Below are 16229 nucleotides of genomic sequence, written 5' to 3'. Positions count from 1 at the left end.
ATCTAACATGTAGCTTTACCAGAGCTGGGGCTTTGGGGCTTTGGCATTTGATGAACCTCTAGCACAGTGTAGTCCTACTTCCAGTCCTACCTTAGACAAGGCAATATTCATGTTTTCTCATGGACTTTTTAGAACACCGAAAATGTTCAATACTTTAAAAAGAAGTCACGCCACAGATATCTGTCAACCCCAATTCAGCCACTTCAACTATTAAAGGTTGTTAATTGTGAGCACTTGTGGTAGTACTGATTGTTTTCTGAAACAAGCTGCAAAACTACTGACAATTTAAAGCAAGTACTTAATATTTATTTTTTCTAACATTAGTAATATATACACAGGATTTAGAGTTAAATCTACATCTTTGGGTTTAATATTTTTCATGGCTTGCAGATTTTAAGTTTATTATGGTACTGTGGGACAATATGCTATGTAGGGATTAGGTTCTGAAATTCAGATAACATAAATTTACATTAATGACATGTATGCAAAGGATAAAAATTCATAATTAAAAAATATTAGTCATCAATTTGGCAATAGTGCTGTTTTAATGTTAAGCACTTGTGATATTTAGAAAAAAATAACATTTAAAAACGCACATACTTTTTAAAACTAAGAATTTAGGAATTTTAGATTTTGAAGTGGTCAACTACTGCTCATTTACTAACTTAACTTTATTCCAGAAAATATTGTAACATTAACAAATTCATATATTCACTCTGCATGTTAGAATACTAAGTATCTTTTAAACATTTTTATTAGAAGAATATTTAATTATAGGATTTAATCAATAGAACATTATCCAATTAATCTTAACCAAAGATATTATTTCTTGGGTTATTTTCAAAATTGAATGTTATTCCAACTATATAAAATACTTACTTGTGGCATAAAATTACTTAATGGATATTTAACTACTTCCAGATCTATTCTGGAATTTTCATATATTTATAGTAAGATTAAAATAATTTTCATCAATTAAAAAATAATTTCCTACTCTGTTTCACATCATCCATTTCTCTGGTTCTATTGAATCACACCCATTAGCATGCAAGCATACTGTTATTTCACCAACCTAAAAAAAAGCAAGAGCAAAATCATCAAGTTTCCTCTTGCCCCGCAACCCCCTTCTGGCTACCACCCACGTCTCTGCTTCTGTGTACAGTAGAACACCCCCGAAAGGTATAAGTTTCTCTTCACTGATTGTCCTCCAATATTCTCTTGACCCCATGCCAATTATTTATCCATTGATCACTGAAATAGCATCTTCACTGCTGCCCCTCATCTATATTCTCAGAAAGAAGCTAGTGAATCTTAGAAGCTAGTGAATCTTAGAAAATGTAAGTCACATCATGCCCCTCCTCTGCTATGAAGCCTCTAGTGCTTTCTCACTCATAAAAATAATCTAAATGCCTCAACTTCTGGTCCCATGTCCTACCACTCTTCTCACACATACTTCTCCAACTGTGCTTGCTAATTCTTGAATCCAGAAACATGTTCCCTCTATCTAAAATGCACGCACCATAGATAGTCTCCTGGCTTACTCCTTCCAAAAAGCTTTCTTGACCATTTATGTCACATGCTTCCTATATCCCAGAAACAGGGTTTGAAATCAGAAACAAGAAGGTCTTAGAAACAGGCACGTGAAGGGGCTCATGGTATGAGCACAAAGTATGCAGATCTGTATGTCTCAAGTTAATTCCTGCAAGAGAGGATCCCCCACAGAGGAAACAGAGCAACCACGTTGATGGAGTGACTCATTCAGGAACTTCTCTCTTTGTCCACCTCAGTGCTTGTGCAATGGGCCCATGAACAGAGGGGCCATGAGGTGAAGGCCATGGGCCAATACCATGGACTCCCTTTTCCCGAGGCTAAGCTGCTCACTGCAGTTGCTGAATACCTGACCTGCCAGTAGCAGAGACCAATACTAAGCCCTCAATAGGGTCCATCCCTCAAGAAGTCCACCACCTATTTAGTCACAAGTTGATCGCATTACTCCCCTTCTCTCATGGAAAGAACAAAGATCATTATTGCAGGAACAGACACTTCGGATATAGATTTTGCCTTCTCTATCCACAGTGCCTCTGCCAGTTCCATCTTAGAGCTTCCAGAGTCTGGGTTATTGCCATGAAATTCCACAGAATAGTGCCTCATAACAAAGAAAACATTTTATAGTGAAAAAGTTGTAATTATTGGCACATGACCACAAAACCTGTGTTACCCTGAAAGATGTGGCCTAGTAGAATGATGGAATGGTCTATAACAGATAAGTCAGCTATAAAAGGGGTCTATAAAAGATCCCAGCTAGGAAACAACATTCTGTGGGATGAGATGCTAGCCTCCATCATATGCCATATGCATGGAGCCATGGCAGATACATGCTGCTGTTTCCCAAGAGACAGAACACTTGGAGCTGGAAAAAAATGGTTACTCTCTGTCAGTATTGCTTCCAGTGATCTGGAAACTGAATCTGTGCTTTCTGTCCCTACAGTTTTAGATTCTGCTGGATTATAGAATGCTCTTTCTTTCTTTCTTTCTTTCTTTCTTTCTTTCTTTCTTTCTTTTTTTCTTAAGAGAGAGAGTGTGTGCACATGAGCTGGTGGGGTAGGGACAGGGAGAGAGGGAAACAGAAGATTTGAAGTGAGCTCCATGCTGAAAGCAGAGAGCCCAATGAGGCACTCAAATTTACGAACTGTGAGATCATGAGTTAAGCCAAAGTTGGACACTTAACTGACTGAGCCATCCAGGTACCCCTAGAGAATGCTTTTGCCAGGGATCCCTGTATGGCTTCCACTGAACTGAAACTACCACTACTACTTGATCTGTTTGAATTCATCAAACATAATTAGCAGACTACTAGAGATAATCAGTACTGATGATCATGGAGAGGTAGGGTTGCTTTCCCTAATGGAGATAGGGAGGAATATGTCTGGAATTCGGGGTATTAATGGAGTATCTCTTGGCTTCTGTGTCCAGTGATAACTGAATAGGCGATTGTGGTAACCATAGCCTAACAAGGGCAAGGCAATTAAGGGCTCAGACCCTCAGTATGAAGGATAGTGTCACTCCATTAGTTGAAGTACTGGTTAAGGGTAAGGAAATCTATGTGTGGTAAAAAAAATAAAATGAGTATGGTGAGTATTCATTATAGCCTCAGGAACTATTGTGTTAGTGTGGCCTGTATCTTGCCCCACTAACCTTCTGGTATTAAATCTTTAGCAGAGCTCTTGGCTTGAAAATGGATTGTACTTAAAATGTGGGGCATAAGCATGTCTATATGTTGTGAAGAGTTGACTGTAAGAGGTGTCTTTTACACTCAGCTTCACATCCTCTTGTTCTTACCTCTAATGCTAGCCACAGCCATGGCAAATAGTCCCTCATATACTTTGACAAAGTCTATGCTTGTAGCTCTTGCCTTCTGTGCCCATAGCATGTCTTTGTCTATTGTCCCAGGGCTTCACTGATGCAATGACTTGGGACATTGGAATCCATATGGCATGTGGACATATGTGCAGCCTGAAAGTGCAGGAAAAATCCTTTTCCCCTAGGGAGAACTCTCAACTAATGCGGACAGGATTTGATGAAGTGATGTTTCTTGCCATTGATTCTTTGATTCCGAGAGGTAGTCTGTAGTTTCCTTGGAAGTTTCCAGCAAGATTGAACCCCAGCTGTGCTTTTGGCTCAGGTTTTCTTTCTTCAGGTTTTATTCTTTTGTCCCAAAGGGGTCATCACTTGAATAAACCATTTGCTTGCAAGTTCTCACCTCAGATTTTGCTTTTTAGGAACTCAAAGTTAAGATTCCATCCCTTATAAAATAGTGTTCACCTCATCTACTCTTCCTACCCCATCAGGCCTGCTTGGTTTCATAGCAGTTATCCCCAGCAGATATAGCAATTGGTGCACGTCTGTTTTCTCCAGCCTTGCACACCCTACCACTGGAATCTAAGCTATTTAATTCCATGCCTAACAAGTAATACGTTCTCAAGCATTACTTTTGTGGAGAAATGAATTGAAAGCAATTTTTTATGCTTCCAAGGAGGATTATAATCATTGGGATAAATACAAAATAGGTTAACTGCTTACTTTAGTACTATTCCTTATTATTTATTGATGATTCAGTACTGAATGACAATTGTTAGATCTTTGAAAACAGAATTCCATTAATAATAATTCAGTGTTTTTACCTTTCCAGGTTTTGCTCAAGCAAACCAGTTTAACTATGGAGTTGATAATGCTGAGTTGGGAAACAGTGTGCAATTAGTTTCCTCTTTCCAATCATTTTCTTGTGATGTAGAAAAGGATTCAAGTCATTCAACTCAAATTACATGCTATACTAGGTATGTTTTATACTACCTTTAATAAGAATATCTTTCTCATATACATATTAGTTTTATATAGTTTTTTATATAATCTGGATATTAATAATATTTTCTGATGATCAGCTGTCTTTATTTCATGTAGTTTAGACTATTTTATAACTTTATTGTATTGAGTTGTAATGCTCTTTCCACATATTGGCACAATAAAATATATTCTAAATCTTCTCCCAGGTTATTATAGCTATTATCTTATCATTGTTGATCCCTTTTAGAAGATAAATGGCTACTATTAAATCATAATGATGCTCCTCAAAATATCAAAATTATGCTTTCCTGTCTGATTTGATTAATTTTGTTCAAAGTCTTGACATAATCATTAAGATTAAAGATGATCATTTTGTAGAGTGACATTTCAAGTTCTTTACTATCAGCCCAAAATGATGTTTGTTATTAGCAACTTAGAGGAAAAAATTAATCATTATAAATGGCAACTTTTACTAATAAGACAGGTAGCATGTATTCTAGAGGATTTCATCTACATTGAGCTTGTTGGCTATTTTTCAGCAGCAAAAACTTTCTTAGAAATTTGATCAAACTTTTTAAAAAGCAAATCATAGCATAACTGTACCAAGGTGACAATGATAGCGTTTCAAGTTATTATTCTTACATTTGTTAATACATTTGTTTTCCTCCTCAGTAAGCACCAGTGCACTTAGAATAAGCATTTGCCTGAGGTCCATGATGCTAGAATCTGCAGTACAGAGTTCAGGATGGACCTCTCTCCATAATATAGAATGGAATTCTAATAATATAGAATGGAATTTAGCTGTACGTCAATTAGAATTTTTGACACTTTGTTTTCAAAAATGACTTGTAGTCTGGGGCAGTATTTTTTATTGATGGCATACATGAAATAAAAGGGTCATTGCATTCCTTATATGTTCTTCATTTGCTTTGCAGAGCAATGCCAGAAGGTTCCTACACCGTGAGAGTCAGTGTGGATGGGGTTCCTGTTACAGAAAGTAATACCTGCAGAGGTCGCCTTGACAGCTGGGCATGCACCTTCAATGTACATGGGATCTCCTCTTTAGCTTAACGGATAATCGATCTCGTGCTTGCTTTCTTGCAGAACTGGGCTTTTATTTTTTAATTTTACAGATTGTTATCTTTTCCACATTTAAAAAATATACTAGCAGGTAGCTAAGGATAACTTCACTCAGTTTTATTTATCTTCTATAGTAGTGGAATCTCTTTTATCATTTATTTGTTTCCCTCTTTAATTTTACTATTGAATTAAACTTTTAAACTTTAAATTGTTTCCTCACTCATACTCTTTTTTCTTTTTCTCCATTTCTACTCTTAGTTTGATTTTCCTTTTCTTATTGTCATTGGATTCACCTTCATTTTAAATAGCCTATTTTTCCTTTCTTTATAGTTTCTAATGTAAAGAGATGAAATATAACTGCACGTACCATAGAAGTCATGCAAAATGTAATTACCCTATATAGAGTTATTTACAATAATACATTTCTTCTAAGGATAATCCATATATTTTTAAAAATTATGTGTGTCTATCAAAAGTATTAGAGTTTCCATCACCCTTGTGGGCTCCCTGGACTTCTGCTCTCTCCCAATTCCAATCATGTTTGTCACAATTCTTAAGAATTATACCTGCATTGCTCTAGAAAGTTATCATTAGCTTAGTTACTAAAGCTTACTTTGATGGACTTTTGCCAGGTTTTGCTTCTGTTTATGAAATATGCTTTGTTATTTTTTTCTCCATTGGCTTAAATAAAAGGAGGCTTTCTGTAATTTTATTTCACCAAATTCCTAAAAGTTGTTACCAGAGAACCTTATTACTAGGGTTTGACTAACACTGATATCGAAGGATGATTGAATGTGAAAATTCCAAGCTAAAAACATTTTGAAATGAAAGAAGATTTTTAGTGGCTAAGGAAAAGGTCTTGAATAATCAGAATAATATTCTAAACTTTATTTTCTTATATGTAAAAAGACATATTTTGTCAGTCATATTATGGATATTGTTTAAATGTAAATAATGTAGGGAGCAGAGATTATTAGCTTATTGACAGTATTATTTTACAGGCAAAAAGTTTCAGAACCCCAACAATAAAGAGCATCACACCTTTATCTGGAACTCCAGGTCTGTTATAAGACAGCTGAAATATTTTTTTTGGTTTGTGGTCTTTAATTTTTAGTATATAAAATTATTATATCTGATAATTTATAAGTAATATTTCTTTTTTATTAAAGTATTTATTTTGAGAGAGAGAGAGTGCACATGTGTGAGTGCGGGAGGGGCCGAGAGAAAGGAAGAGGGAGAATCCTAAGCAGACTTCTCACTGTCAGTGCAGAGCCCAGCGCGTGGCTCAGACTCACAAACGGTGAGATCACGACTTGAGCTAAAACCAAGTTGAACGCCAAACCGACTAAACTATCCAGGTGCCCTAAATAACACATTTCTGATTGTACAATAGCTCTCAATATTGTCTCAAAAATGATTTTCAGTGGGTGCATATGAATCTGCTATAAAGTATTTAACTATACCCCTATCGGACATTTAGCTGGCTTCCACTTCATTATAGTTATAATTATACCAGTGTATAATCCCAACAGGAATATGTGAAAATACCCTTTTCTATACTCTTTACAATTTTAAGTACTAATTTTTTTCAAGTATTTATATGAAAAATATAGTAGCTTATTTCTAAATTTTCCAGTTCTTGATTTATGCAGTTAAATTTACTCATTTATGGGGCACCTGGATGGCTCAGTCAGTTGGACGTCCAACTTCGGCTCAGGTCATGATCTCACAATTTGTGAGTTCAAGCCCCACGTCAGGCTCTGTGCTGACAGCTCGGAGCCTGGAGCCTGCTTCGGATTCTGTGTCTCCTCTCTCTGCCCCTCCCCAACTGTGCTCTGTCTCTCTATGTCTCTCAAAAAATAAATAAATGTAAAACAAAAATTAAAAAAAAATTACTCATTTATGTATATTTATTGACCATTTGTATTTCTTCTTTTATAAATTACTTGTTCATCACATTGGTTTAATTTAATGCTAGTCAATTTTTCCGTATTAAGTTACAAAAATTCTTTATATTTTAAAGATATATATATCTTTATGTGGAAAGTATTTTTTTTAATTTACCATTTACTTTTAAATTTCATTAATGGTTTTCCTTGTCATTAAGACATTTTTTATTTTCTAAATTAAATCTATAGCTTTTAACCATTGTCATTTCTTCATTCATTTTATGCTGTAGAAGGCTGTACCACCCCAAATTATATAGATATTTTATAAATTTATACTTATTTTTCAAGAGTTTTTATGGTTTTAGTTTTATATTTAATTTTTATTTCTCTTAGGATTTATTTATTTTTTTTGGTAGAGATCTTATTTATTTTTTCAAATATGTCATTCATGACCCAGGCAGTATTTATTGAATAATTCATTCTGTTTTTCATGAAAAACTTCTTTAATAAATACTTTAATAAATACTATCTATAAATACTTACAGATAGTGCTTTAATACCATAAATACTCATGTTTTATTGTATTTGCTAGAACTTTCAGAACAATGGTAAACAATAGTGATGAACATGGGATATAAGTATCTGGATGCCTGTTTTATTGGGAATACCTCTGATGTTGGGTATTAAGTGTATGGGTGTATGGGTAGATAATCTTACACAGATTTTTTTGTTTGTTTGTTTTAGGCACACTAATAACTATCCAAGGCAGAATCTTCACTGATGTCTATGGAAGTAATACTGCATTAAGCTCAAATGGGAAAAATGTTAGGATTTTGAGGTAAATTTTTGATGTGGAAACATATGCTTATCATGGTATCTCATGATGTGATATTCCAAAATTAATGGGTCCAATGATATTAAAAATCACTATAATGTGATGGGATTAAGCAGTGTATTTTCAGCCATATTATAGGAAGAAAAGTAGATTATTAGATGATTCATCCATCAACATGGAAGCAAAGGGCTTGGTTTGATGTAATTTTTTTTTGGTTTTGATGTAATTCTTTTTTTTTCTTTGATGGATATTATTAATGGAAGGAACATGGAGGCAAGTTCAATAGTAATTGAGTTAGTCATAGAACTTTATTACTGGATAACTTGTTACCTAATCTAACTGCCTCAATTTGTATATATATGTAGCTGTGTAGCTTGGAGGTTTATAGCTTAGTCAAGATCAGTGGGATGGGGGAAGATGGGGGGAACCGAAGCCTCCTAACATGCAGTTTGGCCCTTTTTCTTCTACCCCATGGTGCATGGGAGAGTGCTGAAACTGAAAATAGTTAATAACTTATAGTGATAGTGTAGGATTTGAACACTGGTTCCTCTGTTTACCGGCTATGGACCAGATGGTAATATTGGCTACTTACCTAATATCAAGAAATAATTGTCCACATTTTGGACCAGAAACTAGCATTGTCACTAGCATTATCTTTCTGTAGCATAGGTGTGCTATACCTATTTCAGTCCTGCCTTGGAAGACATAAAGCCCTCTTCATTTGCTATAGAAGGAAGTACAGAATCAGTACTATGGCTTTGAAGAGGCTCCATGCTTATCGAATACATGTATAAAATGGATAAATAAATTAGATAGCAATTCATACAGCAATTAGAGGTTTTTTTAAATACTGAAAAGGTGATATATATGTATACACACATATGAGTATATAACTGTGTAAAGCAAGTAATTTGAAAGGTTTTACTAAATGAAACAAAGGTAATTTAGGTGGCAATCTGTGAGGTAGAACTCAAATCACATTTGTATGCATGTGTAATACTCTGGAAATGTTTATATTGTTTCCTTACATATAATAAAATAAGTACTAAATAGAGAAAAAAATACTTAACATTTTGTATAGGTAGTTTAGCATAAAGATTTTGTTTGCTTCCATATAGTTGAATGCCGTGAATGGCATATATTCTAATTCTTAGATCGTATTTTCTAAGTCATCCTTTCCTATCATAATGCCAGGAAATAGAAAGCTTAACCTTCAAGAAGATTCCTTTTTTCGCAATTGTAGCTGAAATTTCTTGTGTTTAGTACAGGGGAATGGATAGAAATTATTTCATGAAATCACAGGACTGCAGTCAGCAGCGACCTAGAGATCAGGCTACCTAGCCCTTATATCCTGGAGACCCTGAGATACTATATAAATGTAGAAAAACTTTTCACACACCTATTGATGTGAGAGGTGAAGAAGGTCTTAGAACTGCATTTATCTCATTTCTACCATCTTAATTGTGACACCAAGTACCCCCAAAGCTGTTTACTGGGCTTGATTCCCTTAGCAGGGAGCAGTGGCCATGTTCTGAGCAGGAAGTCAAGACACCAAGGTGTTTAAGCTGCTTCTGCTTCTCACAGGTCTTGTCAATTCAGCCTAATCTCCAAACTCAGACGAGGTACAAATTATAGAGGACACACAAATAACTAACGGACTTGGTACCCACTAAGGAGATTTTGGTATAAAAGATAAGATGGAAAAAATTTTATATATTTAAGGCCAAATAGGGTAGTAATCCCACTGATAGGCAAATCCAGATCACTGTGGGAATCACTGGGCATGGTTAAGAGCACCTGCTGGAGTCCAACTGCCTGGGTTTGAATCCCGAATCTATTCCTTATGGCTGTAGGCTTAAGCAAGCTACTTAACCTGCCTGCCTCAGTTTTTTCATCTATAAAATGGAAGAGTAATAGTTACTAACCCATAAGATGGTTGTAAGGATTAAACATAGTAAATGCCTGTAGGTGTTCGCTGCTAAATTTATTATTTAGATGCAATAAAGTGGGAAGTTAGAAGGAGAATATGAATCCATAAATCTCATACTGGGTACAGTAATTCAGTGTACTTGCATTACAAACCTAATGTAATGATAAAAGATTAGTGTGTAAGAGTATATTAAAAAGCGTAAAGTTCTCTGCAAACTCAAGTCCTAACTTTAAGAGTTCATGTTTGTATCTGCACTTACTTTGAATCTGGGATTTGTTGGCACGGAAGCTGGGTGGTTTGTTCTGAGTGCAGCAAAGAATACAGTACCAGTCATGCCTGCAGGCTTCCAATAGCATCAGGGTCTGTCACCCTTAAAGCAGTAGGTTGACCTGGGCATCTAGGGAAATGCACAGGCAGATGTTTCCCTCAAGCCTAACCCTGCCTCTTCTCAGCTTTTTATTTCCATTCCAGTGGCATTGAGGATGTTAGTTCTTCTTTTCATCCTGATTTCTCTGTGGGGTTTCTGCTGTGGACCTTGTGTAATTCCTACCTGTAGGAATCAAAGGAACATACTTTGTATTACAAAACACAAAATTCTGTTTTGTATTTGACTTAATTGAACTTCCGATGGAAGAGTTCCCATTATCTGTTTCCACATTTTCTGTTCCTGTGGTATTATAACTTTCTAACACACCAAATGTATTATGATTATCATGTTTGTTATCAGGTCTTTCCCAGTTAGAATGTCAGTCCTACAAGGGCAAGATTTTTGTTTTATTCCCTGATGTGTGCTAGTATCTACAGCAGAGACTGCAACATAATAGATGTACAGTAGGTGTTTGTTGAATGAATGAGTGATGGATAATAATAAGTGATTGTGAGAAAAATATAAGGTGTCCGCGAGCTTCGTCAGAGGAGAGCATTTTGAAATGACTTACTAAACATAACTTGATCTTTTCCAATAAAATATTTATACAGAGTTTATATTGGAGGAATGCCCTGTGAGCTTCTCATACCACAATCTGATAATTTGTAAGTAATTCAAATAATTTTATTTAGAATATGAATAGTAGGTATAAACATACCAGTGTAAATAGTAATATCTAGCAATACTATATAGTTGAATACTCTAAAATACAGTTAAAATTATAATATTTTGTATGGTAAATCAGCAGTCATTTATATAGTTAGATGTAACCTAGTTCTGTAACCCTATTGTCTCCAGTACAGGATGATATGAACTATTATTTAGATTATTATTTTTTAGGATATTTTGAGAAATATCTTTGTCAACTGACTGTTTCATTTGGTAGTATTTAAAAATATTTAAAAGGAATATCAATGGGGATAGCCAAGTTAACTACAAAATAATTATAAACTGAAGCTTTATTCAAGTATCTTCAACCAAGGCTGGGAAATATTTTCATTTTACAGAAATTTTTGTTGTAGCAACAGTTTTTGTCCTGATAGATATTCTAAAGTCCATAAGATGTTTTCAAGGAAACACAGTTACTTTATTTTATTTTACTTTATTTTATTTTATTATTTATTTGACAATAAATGGATCTTTATTATATAGATACTTAAGGGAAATACAGTATTTAAGAACTCTATTGTCAATCTAAACTTTGTAATTAACATATATATTTTATTAGGTATGGTCTAAAACTAGATCATCCAAATGGAGACATGGGTTCTATCATTTGTAAGACGACTGGAACGTATATTGGTAAATGTTGACCATCATTCTTCATAATTCTCAGAAATGCCTGACTGACTGTGTTCCCTTGTTTCATATTCTCTTAGACCTCCCCTGCCCCTTCATCCCTTTCTTTTCAACATTTCCTCTTTACCTTGGCTTCTTTTCAGTTTCATGTAAGCATGTATAAATTACCTTTTTCCTAAGGTTTACATTGAGGGTAAACTTCTTCAGATTTCTTTTTTTTTTTTTATTCTTCTGTCATCCAGAAAATTCCATTACTAATTTAGCTGTTTTCCCTTTAGCCTTAATTTTTATGTTGTTTTTTTCCCCCTTGGTCTATGTACTCCAGGCACATAAATCTTTCAGTTCTTTTTTTCCAGTTTTATATCGACATAGATCACTATGTAAGTTTAAGGCATACAGCTTGATGGCTTGATACTCACATATTGTGAAATGATTGCCACAGTAGGTTCAGCTAGCATCCATTATAATCTTTAGTTCTAGAATGAGCTTCACTTCATTCTGTCTCAGAGCCTTAACAAGCCTCCCCCCATCTTGAGAATTTCCGATAAAATGTCATGTCTTCAAAACAGCCTTCACTGATGCCCTGCCTTCCACTCTCAAAGTTCACTCTCCCTCTCTTTGATAGTTTTATCACAATTTTTAGCTCTCCGTTTGTGTCATTGCGCTTGGCTGTTTCCTCTACTGCACAATATGCTCAGTTTGGAGAACCGAGAGCTCACCCTGCGTCTCTCATCTCCCTAGCAGAGTGTCTCCCCCAGATAAATAGCTGTTGAATGAATCAAGGAAATTTGAGGGGTATATGGTTATGCATATGTTCTTTTATCATCCTTCATTCATTATTATATTTCATCAGGTTTTTCTAGTTATATTTTTAAAAAATTTAAGTTTATTTATTTTTAAGAGAGAATGTGTGAGTGGGGCACAGGCAGAGAGAGAGGGGGACAGAAGATCTGACGCAGGCTCTGTGCTCACAGCAGAGAGCCTGATGTGGGGCTCAAACTCACGAACCATGAGATCATGACCTGAACTAGGGACAGACACTTAACCGACTGAGCCTCTCAGGCACCCCTCTAGTTACAATTTTGAGACATCTTAGTGTGTATATTTTAAAATACTTCTTTCAGATAATGTCTTTGAGGATTAATAAATGGTTGTGTAATTACAGTTTTAATTTTAAATGTCTTTACTTTGGTTTTAAATCAGCTTTATAATGTATAGTTATTGTTCTCCTGTGATTGGGAATTTAATTGATTGTGTATTTTAATTAATTCCAGGTCATCACAATGTCAGCTTCATCTTGGATAGTGATTATGGAAGGTAGGTCATTTTGTAAATAATAATTTTCATAATTGAGTCAACTGGGTAAATAAAATAAAAGTATATATTTACTTTGTGCTATAGATCCAGAGATTAAAGAACGGCTAATCACTTTCTTCTCCCAAATTAATATTTAAGGGGTCCGTAACTCCCTTTCTCCAGTTTGTATCTCAGACACAGTCTTTCAACTGTTGGGAAATCTGGCATTACCTAAAACAACAAAATAAATCTTTGATTGTGATATTGAAAAGGGTTCTTTTATGTCTTACGGCTTTTCTGACTTAATTGTAATTCTTTTGATAACTGAATAGTTCAGTTTTGATATGAACTAATGTAAGAGTAAATAAAATCCCACAGTTAATATTACCACATAAAGGTATTCATTTAAAGCATCAAGACATACAGAGTGGTGAAAGATGGCAGTTACAGCTCTCAATTGTCCATCTTAGCACCAATGTTAATCACTTATAATCATGATTTTTTTTTTTCAACGTTTATTTATTTTTGGGACAGAGAGAGACAGAGCATGAACGGGGGAGGGGCAGAGAGAGAGGGAGACACAGAATCGGAAACAGGCTCCAGGCTCTGAGCCATCAGCCCAGAGCCCGACGCGGGGCTCGAACTCCCGGACCGCGAGATCGTGACCTGGCTGAAGTCGGACGCTTAACCGACTGCACCACCCAGGCACCCCATAATCATGATTTTTAATAAAGCTAGAAATCATCTTGGAATCAATCAAGATTTTATTTACTCTTAACATTAGTTCACATCAAAACTGAACTATTCGGTTATCAAAAGAATTACAATTAAGTCAGAAAAGCCGTAAGACCTAAAAGAACCCTTTTCAGTATCACAGTCAAAGATTTACTTGTTGTTTTAGGTAATGCTAGATTTCCCAACAGCTGAAAGGCTGTGTCTGAGGCACAAATTGGAGAAAGGGAGTTATATGTAGATATCCTACATCCTAATTTCACTAAGAAAGACTACCATATGTTTATAGAAATATCAGAATATGCAAATCTCAACACATGCTGCAAACCTCATATTACAGATAATAAAGAACATTTAGTCGCAGGCATGGTACTAAGCACTTTACATATATTGTCTAGTTGAATTCTCCCAAAGAACCCATGAAATTGAGTGTCATCATCTCCCCTGTGTTGCACACTGGGAACAATGAGAATCAGGAATGTTGAGTAATTTGCCCACGGATATTGAACTAGTTGGAAGGAGTGCTGGAATGTGAACCCACACAGCCTAACTCCAGGCTCTGAGCATTTAGTTCCAGTGCTCTGCAAAGAGTGGTGGAGGGTTACAGCCATAGAACCACATTGGATCACTACGTAACATCCTGATCCAGAATTCTTTGACCATGGCAGGATTACCTCACCTCTCTGTGCATTTGCAAATGTGTGGGGGCATTTGTTGGCTGTCACACTAACTGGGGCATGCTAATGGCCTTTTATGGGCAGGACCAAGATGTGCCAAACCTAAATGAATTATTCTGCCCAATGTATCATAGTGTCTTCCAATGAGAAAATGAGCCAGTTAACAGAAATCCAAATAAATCATACTATCAAGCCATCCAATACTAACATAGCTGTAGTAGATCAATAATAGGATAAGTCTTTTGATTTCTTTTTTGTTTCTGAAGAGAGATGAATGATTAGAAAAGATTGAGAAAAGATGAAAAAGATTGAGAAGAATGGCAATATTACAATCAAAGTAGATGTTATTCCTCACAGACTGCAAAATAAGGATGTTTGATCCTTTCATGCATAGAACTGTAATTGAGTTGGTGAGACCAAATCCATTATCATTGTATTTGAGGATCATCTGGTTCCAGACATCCAGAAGGAATAGATTTATAACAAATTGATGATTGGATTGCATACTTTATTATAGACCAATACAGACTGGACCAAAACCATGAAGAATATTATGATTCAAGGGCAGACCATAGTGGATGGCATGTAAATGGTACTATGACTCACTGTTGTGATTTCCATGGGGCAAATGACATAGTGTCCCATGATTTACCAGTTTTTTTTTCAGCAGGGACACTACCTACATATGTATATAGGCAATAGGATTTTATTGAAAAAATTAGAAAATCATGTTAGGAGCAGTAATTACTGAGTTTTAAATGATTTCTTGAAACATATTTGCTTTTTTTTAATGCCACTGTCATTCTTCTTCAGGTGAAAAAGATGAATTCTTAGTTCTGAGTCTGTGTGAAAGGTATTAATTACCAAATCCATCATATATTTCTCAGAGAAATAATTATCTAAAAATAGGTTTGAGTGATCAAGCTTGAATGTGATTGATAAGTATATATAAATCAGCATGTTGCATTAACATGCCCTGAAACTTTCAATTTTAAAAAGCCAGCAAATTTGCACATAATATAGGCAAAAATATTGCTTGAAATAGTTGATTCTGTGATCTTGGTGTATAATTCCTTTTTTTTTTTTTAAGCCAGTAGCTTTTCTTTTGTATTAATGTCTCAGAATTGAGGAAACTGTGTTTCTATATAAAACAATCTTAGGACTTTAAGATAACTGGTAAAAATATGGCATATACTTTTTAAAAGCCTAGTTTTATGATTAAATGGCATTAAAAAATGTTAAATCATTTTATAAATTAAAAAATCCATATTTTACAAATTTCAGGAGTCTTCCTGAATATCAAATGAACCAATTAAAGACCATCGTGGCTTCCATTCTCTATTTCTTTTAATAGTTCACCTTCTCTCCTCTATTACCCCAAGTTCAAACAACAGCTGTTCCAAACTGATAAGGTTCAGATGAGGCTGCCTTAATTGAGAAATGCCTAGTCATTATCAATGAATTAGTGAAAATCACCTCAGTGTCATACCAAATAAATTACATTCAAATTTTATTTCAGAAGGCAATTTTCCCACCAACTTAAGAAGCGGGGTTAATTTTTCAGACGCAGGATCTGGCCACAGACAATATTTTTGGAGCTGGCATCATTTCAGATCTTTGAGAAATCAATTGAAAGGCTTATAGCGTACAAACATGAATCCAGTATGAACTTCTTAAATAACTAATTTAGCATTCAGTATTTGCAGAGACCCTTTAGTCTTGC

General features: G+C 35.1%; 1 protein-coding gene across 6 annotated transcripts in view; it reads left to right on the top strand.

The window, feature by feature from the left end:
* Nucleotides 1-16229, top strand: part of PKHD1L1 (PKHD1 like 1) — a 157540-nt gene that overhangs the window by 7414 nt on the left and 133897 nt on the right. For all 6 annotated transcript variants that reach the window (XM_015070425.3, XM_053208108.1, XM_053208109.1 and 3 more), the window contains 7 exons: nucleotides 4190-4334; nucleotides 5277-5385; nucleotides 6423-6480; nucleotides 8055-8148; nucleotides 11054-11107; nucleotides 11731-11804; nucleotides 13076-13118. In XM_015070425.3, coding sequence (XP_014925911.3) covers nucleotides 4190-4334; nucleotides 5277-5385; nucleotides 6423-6480; nucleotides 8055-8148; nucleotides 11054-11107; nucleotides 11731-11804; nucleotides 13076-13118 — 577 coding nt within the window. The remainder of the gene's footprint in view (nucleotides 1-4189; nucleotides 4335-5276; nucleotides 5386-6422; nucleotides 6481-8054; nucleotides 8149-11053; nucleotides 11108-11730; nucleotides 11805-13075; nucleotides 13119-16229) is intronic.

This window comes from Acinonyx jubatus, chromosome F2 (assembly GCF_027475565.1).
Source record: "Acinonyx jubatus isolate Ajub_Pintada_27869175 chromosome F2, VMU_Ajub_asm_v1.0, whole genome shotgun sequence".
Taxonomy (NCBI): domain Eukaryota; kingdom Metazoa; phylum Chordata; class Mammalia; order Carnivora; family Felidae; genus Acinonyx; species Acinonyx jubatus.
This window is presented reverse-complemented; position numbering and strand designations above follow the sequence as displayed.